Raw genomic sequence first — 9,498 nt, forward strand, 5'->3', positions numbered from 1 at the left:
ATTATTTAAACATACAGTACAATATTGACTGTCAGTTTAATGTAGAAGGTAATACATCTTTCTCGAAGGAGTTCTGATTGAATATGTAGCTACTTTTATAGTATGTTAGGGTTTATTATGTTGTTATGGTTCTCCTTGGGGGTATTCTAAGAACATAGATTATATTATATTAGTGAGAAGCTAAATTACCTCAGAAGTAGATGGTAAACCAAGTAATAGAAAGAACCCCATGGCTCTGTTTCACAAGGAGAATGAAACCATTGGGCTCTTCTATTAGGAGGTTTACCATTTTCTCTGTCTCAACTTAGCCAGGCTTGTCACTGATCTATGTTCTTGGAATTCTTGCCATTTATCATTACATTACATTACACTTGGCTGACTCATTTTTAACCAAAGCGACTAACAACATGGTAAACAGTTTAAGTTTTAAAGCAATTCTCTCAACAATTTTAGGACAGTTTAAAAACGGTAGAGTACAGTAAGAATAAGTGCATCAGTGAGTGCTGTTTTTAAACAGCTGAGTGTCAGTTCAAGACTGGTGCTGATGAAGCATCATATGAGTTGAGTTGTTGAGGTGGCATGTTCTGGAATGTTACAGTTTACTATGGAATTGCTCTCTTGTGGTTCAGGTGTGTTGATATCATGGAGCTGTCGGAGAACAAGACTCTACGCCAGTTCCACTACCACACTCTGAAGCTCTACTGCGCCCTGTGCGCCCTGGGCAACACACGGGTGGCCCACGCCCTCTGCAGCCATCTGGACCAATCACAGCTCCTCTACACCATCGACAACCAATACCTGACCGGGCAGCTGCGTGAGGGCTTCTACGACGTGCTTATCAGCATCCACCTGGACAGGGCCAAGGAGGCACGCCTAATGATGAAGGACGAATACATCATCCCGGTCACCACGGAAACGCGCAGCATCCGTCTCTTCCGCGATGAGTCCAAGAGCCACACGCTGCCCGGTGTGGGCCTGAGCACCACGCTGGCGCCTGGACTGACCTTCTCGCCGCCCTGCTTCATCAGCACCAAGCGCGAGCAGCACCTGTACAGCCCACAGATCCCGCTGGCCAAGCTCAAGGCCAAGGCCATCTCCATGCTGACCGAGGCCGTGCATGGCGGCGGCGTGCACATCCGCGACCCTGTAGGGGGCAGCGTGGAGTACCAGTTTGTGCCCATCATCAAGCTCATCAGCACGCTGCTCATCATGGGCGCGCTGACCAGCGACGAGGTGCGCCTCGTCCTGCTCCTCATCGAGCCCAACGTCTTCCAGGAGGCCGAGGAGCAGTCCGGCACGCTGGCGGTGGAGGCCAGACCGGGGAAGGAGGAGGTGACCGGTACTGAGGGGAAGGCTGTGGAGGCTGGGGAGGAGGAGGCCAAGGAGGCCAAACAGCCCACGAGGGGCCTCCTAGAGAAGCATCTGCCTGAGTCGGTCAAACTGCAGGTCAGAGCTCCTTCTGTTCCGCCTGGACGAGCCAGTGGTGTTGGAAAGTCCTACTGTAAGGGGAGGGACAGTGCAGCAAAATGGACTCAGTTCCATGTAAAGTGCCATAACAAGTAACAATCAAAGGGAAGCTACACCAGGCATGTAACTGAAGCGTTCCATTCGTGTGGTCTGCTGCAATAATTAGCTTCCACTAAAATCAATGGAAGTAGCTACACCAGACGTGATAGCACGTGAGACCATTCATCTAAAATGTTTTTTATGCGTCGTGAATGGAACGCTTCAGTTACGCTCCTGGTGTAGCTTCCCTATTAGGTTACTTTTTTCCTTGGGCTACAGACTTAAACAATCTGTCTGGTCTTAACAGAATAGAATTGGAAAATGTGAAGAACATTTTCTACTTGTAATATTGCCGAGTTATCAGGCCAAATTCATTAGTGACCTGGAGAAGTCAAACAGTCCAATGTACAGTATACAGCTGTTCCAAGAATGTTGATTCTGCTCCTTATATGTGTTTTTTTTTAACAAAGCTATCCAGCGATGTGTTTTGTACACAATATTCTCAATATTCCCACATGGTATCATTTGCTGGCTTTATATGTAGCGCTAACGCTGCTCTAAATGCTTTGTGCAGATGTGTGTGCTGCTGCACTACTTCTGTGACTGTGAGCTGAAGCAGCGCATTGAGGCTATTGTGGCCTTCGCCGACACCTACGTGTCCAAGCTGCAGTACAACCAGAAGTTCAGATACAACGAGCTGATGCTGGCTCTCAACATGTCTGCTGCCGTCACCGCCAAGAAGACCCGGGAGTTCCGCTCCCCTCCGCAGGAACAGGTACCAGCAGTCCCACTGGTCAGGTGTCAGCTGAATACAAATCCCTGCAGCCCTGGCAGAACTTTAAAGCAGCACCATGGAAGAATTTATATTTATGCCCCTTGGCGTCAATGTTCAACACCATTTTGCGCTAAGATGGTTCATCAAAAACGTATTGGCCTTGTCAGAGACTTTATTGACTTTATTCTCCATGGCATCAAAATGAGTTTGAAGCCTTTATTTTAAGCTAAAAGAAGTGTATTGTTTTCCTATGAGACATGCTGTCTTGCCATGGCAAACTCTGAAAGCCTGAAAGTAGAATTAACATAACTGCTTTAGTAACAGAGAGACAGAAAATGTGGCAGTTGACGGAAGTCACTGTGTACCCTCTGATGAACATTTTACTGTCTGAACTTTAAGAGAGAAATGTTCTCAAGTGGTGTTCACTTGAAACGGACAGTTTCACTTCCTGTAAATGCGTGGCTGCTCTTTCGCTGAATTATTAATTGTGGGAAGCTTTCATTTTAATTTAGGATTCCACATCTCCTTTGGGTGAATTAATTTGGAAAAAATTGAATGAATCTTCTCCTCTTCTGTTTTACCGAAAAGACAAGCCATATTCTTCAGAACCAATGCTAGGTTGCTAGCTGTTACTACAATACAATACAATACAATACATATGATTTTCAGGACAGCTTGGATCATGTTATGTCTAGAGAGGCCATCGGGACCATGATAATCAGATTTGATCCTATTGTTTCTTTTCTGTTTCTGCATGTATCTTCCAAACTCTCATCATGCAGATTAATATGCTGCTCAACTTCAGCCTTGGGGATGACTGTCCCTGCCCTGAGGAAATTCAAGATGAGCTGCATATTTTCCATGACGACTTGAGAATACACTGTGGTAAGACTCTCTCCACACACACACACACACACACACACACACACACACACACACACACACACACACACACACATACATTGTCATATTGCCAAATTGTATCACATATCATATACAGTATTGTTATCATTGTTCTATATCATATCACAATGTTGACAATTTTTCCATATACATGAAGGTGTCCCTGTGTAATGTGTTAACTCTGTATAATATACATTATTTTGTAAGATTATTTTATATTTATTATAAGATATACGATTATTTGGCATCATATATCACCATTTCTCCTCAGCATAACAAAACGGGTCCAAGCCATATCGGCCCGCCCGATTGTGCCTTGCGAAACATACACGCACACACACACACGCACACACACACACACACACACACACACACACACACACACACACACACACACACACACACACACGCATTTTAACAGGTGAGTGTCCAAATGTGAGTGACTTCAGAAGCACATTTCCCTTGTGTGTCCCCATTCAGGAATCCCAATTGAAGATGAGGAGGAGGAACCGGACACCTCCATCAAAGGCCGACTGATGTCCCTCGTCTACAAAATCAAAGGCCGGCCACAGAAAACCGAGAAGGAACCAACAGAGCAGGAACAAGCTGCTCCCAGTAAGCCAGCACCTAAACAACCTTAAGTACCAGTCAAGGTGTGGTCTAAGGTCCATAGCACCTAAACAACCTTAAGTACTAGTGCATGTTAGGTGCGTTGGGTTAATAGGTGTGTTGGGTTAATAGATGTGTTAGGTAAGTGCATGTTAGGTGGGTTGGGTTAATAGGTGTGTTGGGTAAGTGCATGTTAGTTGTGTTGGGTTAATAGGTGTATTGGGTTAATAGATGTGTGGGTAAGTGCATGTTAGGTGTGTTGGGTGAATAGATGTGTTGGGTAAGTGCATGTTAGGTGTGTTGGGTTAATAGGTTTATTGGGTTAATAGGTGTGTTAGGTAAGTGCATGTTAGGTGTGTTGGGTTAATAGGTGTGTTGGGTAAGTGCATGTTAGTTGTGTTGGGTTAATAGGTGTATTGGGTTAATAGATGTGTGGGTAAGTGCATGTTAGGTGTGTTGGGTTAATAGATGTGTTGGGTAAGTGCATGTTAGGTGTGTTGGGTTAATAGGTGTATTGGGTTAATAGGTGTGTTATGTAAGAGCATGTTAGGTGTGTTGGGTTAATAGATGTGTTGGGTAAGTGCATGTTAGGTGTGTTGGGTTAATAGGTGTGCTAGGTAAGTGCATGTTAGGTGTGTTGGGTTAATAGGTGTATTCGGTTAATAGGTGTTTGGTAAGTGCATGTTAGGTGTGTTGGGTTAATAGGTGTATTGGGTTAATAGGTGTATTGGGTTAATAGGTGTGTTGGGTAAGTGCATGTTAGGTATGTTGGGTTAATAGGTGAATTGGATTAATAGGTGTGTTAGGTAAGTGCATGTTAGGTGTGTTGGGTTAATAGGTGTGTTAGGAGAGGAGATGCTCTCAGAAGAGTTGGGTCTTTAGGAGCTTCTTGACGATAGAGATAACCCCTGATCTGATCTGGTAGTGGAACAACACATGAAAAGTCTTGATAGCTGTATGTGTAGGGATCACAAACCAAGGTCAACTATCACTACCGTTTTCATGCTGCAAAAAACATACTCTTAATGGAGAAACTATTGGAGAAAAGCCAGTCAATCTACAGGATGAGTATTTAGACTTTTGGAAGACACGTCCGCTCTTGTGATTGAAGGTCAAGCACCCTGAGGCAGACTGTACAGTATGTTAAAAGGAGACTCGCAAACACTTCCAGGGATGCTAAAATAATTCCCGCGACTCATTAGGGGTGTATAAATAATTCAGCAGATTTAGGATGCAGAGGGAGGTGAGTTTGGAGACTCAGCAGCCCCCCTGTCAAGTATGTAGGTCAGTGTAATTAGCCATAAAAAAAATAATCACTGAGCGGCCGCCAAAAAAGTCACACATACGTTTGTTTTAACTGAAGCTGAACACCAAATTATATATACTGCATATGTATAGAATTAATCATAAACCCAGCTAAAAAGATGGATGTTGCAAAAGCGGTTACCTTGATCAACAAGCACTCCCCCGTAGTGCTGTAGGCACATACAATGAAGAAATAAGAGCAGCAAAATTTCTTCCTGGGGTGGCTGTGCATGTGGCATATTCTATGCTTTTTTTCCTGGTATGTGGCCGTCTCATCACTCTCCCCAGGAAAGGCTTTTCACCTGACCGTCACACTCTGTCCTGCATATTAAACCCACATCCCTGACCCCGCTTCTCTGTGCTGCCCGTGGACATTAGGGGGACAAACAGTGTTTTTGGAAGCAAAACACATCAGTAGGCACTGGCCAGCGGGCATTGGCCAGAACCACAGCAGATGCTGCCAACATCCTGGCACCGAGCTCACCCCTGAACAGAACCCAAAATGCCCGGTCCGTTAATTCTGGACCAATTAGATGCTTGCTGATGGTCAGAGTGGACTTTAGTGACCTGGAGGACAGTGGCCATCCATATGTGTCCAAATGAAACTTGAGCACTTTCCAAACCCTTTAATTGTACTATGGTCTCCTCCTGGTATTTATTGTGGTAGTTCACTATTGTTGCCTAAGGTCTCCTCTGCATTGTACTGTAGCTTGGATGTTATTTTGTAAGTTGTTTTGGACAGAAGTGTCTGCTAAATGGATGAATGTAAATGTTCACATTTGGATTTGTTGATGTATAGAATACTGTTTAAACTTTAGGAGACTTGGAGCTTTTGGTTTAAAACGCTTGAAATGTGCTATAAATAATTTTTGTGAGGAAAAAAAATAAGTTTACTTGTGTCAGCTAAATGCTTAAATTGCAACATCTCCATTCCCCCCTCATCTATCTATTGCGCATGGTAATGATCTTGCTACCCCTCCAGAAGTGCCGAGCTGGTGTATTGATTCATCCTTATGAAGTCATAACACCGTGTAGGGCTGTCGGTCGCGGGAAAGACTGACTCAGCTGGGAAGGCACAGCCGCAGCACTTAGCAGACATACTGTATCTCTCTCTCTCTCTCTCTCTCTCTCTCTCTTCTCTTCTCTCTCTCTCTCTCTCTCTCTCTCTTCTCTTCTCTCTCTCTCTCTCTCTTTCTCTCTCTCTCTCTCTCTCTCTCTCTCTCTCTCTCTCTCTCTCTCTTCAGCCTGAGTGATGGTTTCCAATTCCCTCATAAAGACTCACCAGCCAGCCGAAGCTGCTGACATGACCATAGTTTTGGTAACATCAAAAAGGGCACTTCGCTTCCGAGTGGATTGAGAAGGCCTACGCAGAAAGAGAACAGTGCTGTTCTATTTCTGATTGAGAATAAATAAATCAGGTCTGAAAATGCCTACTGGTTTTGCCTCTAAATTATATTTTATTTTGAATTAGCCTGTCTACCTTCAACATATTTGGCAAATGGTAGATGCATTCGTTTCATTTAATTGTTTGTAACAAAATTACAAATTCGCTTTTCTGAAGAATTAAATAGGTTATGTAGCTAAAGAAATTTCCTTTAGTTCCCTAAGCTACTTGCCTTTTCGGGCTCATGGTTAGTCATTTTTTATTACAGTTGTGTACTGAAGCCTGTTCTCTTAAAATGCATTTGTTGTCCCTATCTGGACACAGAGATGTATTAAAAAAAAAAACGCAATTTGTGTTGTTTTCAACACATATTGTGTAACAAATACAAAAAGGGAACAACACAAACTGTGTTCTCCCTATCTGGACACAGAGATGTGTTACAAAACAACGCAAGTTGTGTTGTTTTCAACACATTTATTTTAATGTGTGCATGTGCCTCCCCAGCCAACCTGAAGGAGCTCATCTCCCAGACCATGGTGACGTGGGCGCAGGAGTGCCTGGTGCAGGACCCGCAGCTGGTGCGCACCATGTTCAGCCTGCTGCGGCGGCAGTACGACGGCATCGGCGAGCTGCTGCGCTCCATGAAGAAGAGCTACACCATCAGCGCCGCCTCGGTGCAGGACGCCACCCACCTGCTGGCGTCGCTCGGTCAGATCCGCTCGCTGCTCAGCGTGCGCATGGGCCTGGAGGAGGAGAGGCTCATGATCGACGGGCTCAGGTAGGGCCACAGCGCATCATCACACTCCCATCATCCTCCAGGGATCTCATTGACTTTCACTGACAACATGGAACAAAACGAACATAACATACAAACAACATGACCTCTCACAACCTAGTATACTACCAAGTATACAAAATTGTGTACCCTTTTACATTGCTTTTTCTTTTAGGCTATTTACTCCGATATGTCAGTTCATGTGGAAACTCTATAGAAGAGTACAATTATATAATTCATATCATTAAACCTTAATCTCATTAGTGATGATCAGTGAATTCACTGAATTTCAAAGCATTGAAAAATAAATTCTTAAAAGACCCATTACTTTTCCTGGAATTCCAAGAACCCCGATGCTCCAATGTTACATACATATACCGTAATGTCCCAACTATTAGCCGCGGTTTATACATTAATTTTGCAAAATTTCTTCAGCTATGATGTTGATACATGAGGACAGTTAATATGGTATTAAATATTAATTAATTTATGGGTTTGTTTTTTTAACTTGCATAAAACACTGTCCTGCGGTTTATACACAATGCGACTAATACGCAGGACATTACTGTACACAGATTACACTTGCAGCCTCTGGCATGGGAGAGTGGTTGGGGTGCTGCTAGCAATTAAGCTAAACATAATGGCTGCTAGCGTCTGCAGTGAGCCTGTAATGTAAGGACTGAGCTACACCAGGTGCGTAATTGAAGCGTTCCGTTTGCGTTGTGTCTGCTGCAACAATTAGCTTCCATTATAATCAATGGAAGTAGCTACACCAGACGTGACAGTGTAGACCATTCATCTAAACGTGACAGAATAGACCAGACGTGACAGAATAGACCATTCATCTAAAATATATTTTACGCGTCGCGAACGGAACGCTTCAGTTACGCGCCTGGTGTAGCTCATACCTTTTATTTTATATACTTTTAGGTTTATATAGTGTGCAGCTCTCTCTCTTAGTCACCAGCTAGCTCTGTGGCCTCAATCCATCCATCACTGTTCAAAAACCTCTTGTTCAGCCTGAGCCTTGATTGAAAGCCCTCAGCTTGAGGATGGCTGGTTGGTTGGCCTCAAAGCTTGTAGTGAAGCAAGAGACCATTTCATTTTTCTCCTTTCTCTGACTGCCATGTTGTTCAGTTGATTAAGAAGCATTAACAGCTTTACGTTAAAAAGGACACTTCATAGGGTCACAGACACAACATTTGCATAATAAATAGAATTTTGTAGATTGTACGGCTGTTGGAAGTATAATCAAACCTCTCAACACTCCTTGCTTGTACGGCTGTTGGACGTATAATCACACCTCTCACCATTCCTTCTGTCTGGCGTTCCCTATAGTGACATCATGAACAACAAAGTGTTCTACCAACATCCCAACCTGATGAGAGTCCTGGGTATGCATGAGACTGTCATGCAAGTGATGGTCAACGTCCTGGGAGGAGACGACAAGTCTCAGGTAGGTCAAGCCAGAGTCAGACACACAGGAAAAGGGTCCGCAAAACTACTACAGTCTCACAAACCGGCATGCTTATCAAATTGGGACTTTTCGGGCACAAGAGGTACTCTGAAGTAAATCACAATTGTCCCGTAATGTTTTATCTGTTATCTGTTGTATACAATTTGAGTGCATACTGCTGAACAGCTTTGTGCTAAAAGTTTGATAGCTTCCAAAAGGGGCAAGAGAACAGTAGCTGCTTGCGGGGGTGTAGCTCCCAATTGATTTGTGGCGTGGAACTAAACAGATGAGTGATGCCAGGGCCTGATCGGAATGGAAAGCCTATCTGTCATTAAGACATGAAGCTCAGCAGGTGGAGATGTTGCCCAGGCCTAACAACTTAGCAGGCGCTCGAGGGTGGAGGGGGTCAGACAGCAATAGAGAGAGTGGGTTGGGCGGAGGTGTGTGTGTGTGTGTGTGTGTGTGTGTGTGTGTGTGTGTGTGTGTGTGTGTGTGTGTGTGTGTGAGTGTGTGTGTGTGGAGGGGTGGGACGGTGGGGGGCAATCACGCCTGTCCTTTTTGGGCTGTGCTAGGAGAGCGCGCTGCGATTTGATGCCCCTTGCTGTGCCAAGCGTGAAGTAGCCAGCGGGGGGGGAAACCCAGGGTACCACAGGGTCCGCAGCGTCTGGTTTCTGCTTTGGGGAATGCACTTTAAGGAGGCCCTCCTCAGCTGCAGGGTGTGGGGGTGGGGGAAGAGGGGTGGGGTGGGGTGGGGGTCGCAGATGTCTGACCGCAACCCCCCAACA

The 9,498-nt window shown here is 44.7% G+C and overlaps 1 protein-coding gene across 4 annotated transcripts in view; it reads left to right on the plus strand.

Moving 5' to 3' along the window:
• Positions 1-9,498, plus strand: part of ryr3 (ryanodine receptor 3) — a 111,287-nt gene that overhangs the window by 48,041 nt on the left and 53,748 nt on the right. For all 4 annotated transcript variants that reach the window (XM_048250173.1, XM_048250175.1, XM_048250174.1 and 1 more), the window contains 6 exons: positions 630-1,446; positions 2,081-2,281; positions 3,064-3,166; positions 3,665-3,799; positions 6,987-7,260; positions 8,596-8,713. In XM_048250173.1, coding sequence (XP_048106130.1) covers positions 630-1,446; positions 2,081-2,281; positions 3,064-3,166; positions 3,665-3,799; positions 6,987-7,260; positions 8,596-8,713 — 1,648 coding nt within the window. The remainder of the gene's footprint in view (positions 1-629; positions 1,447-2,080; positions 2,282-3,063; positions 3,167-3,664; positions 3,800-6,986; positions 7,261-8,595; positions 8,714-9,498) is intronic.

Source organism: Alosa alosa, chromosome 8 (genome assembly GCF_017589495.1).
Source record: "Alosa alosa isolate M-15738 ecotype Scorff River chromosome 8, AALO_Geno_1.1, whole genome shotgun sequence".
NCBI lineage: Eukaryota > Metazoa > Chordata > Actinopteri > Clupeiformes > Clupeidae > Alosa > Alosa alosa.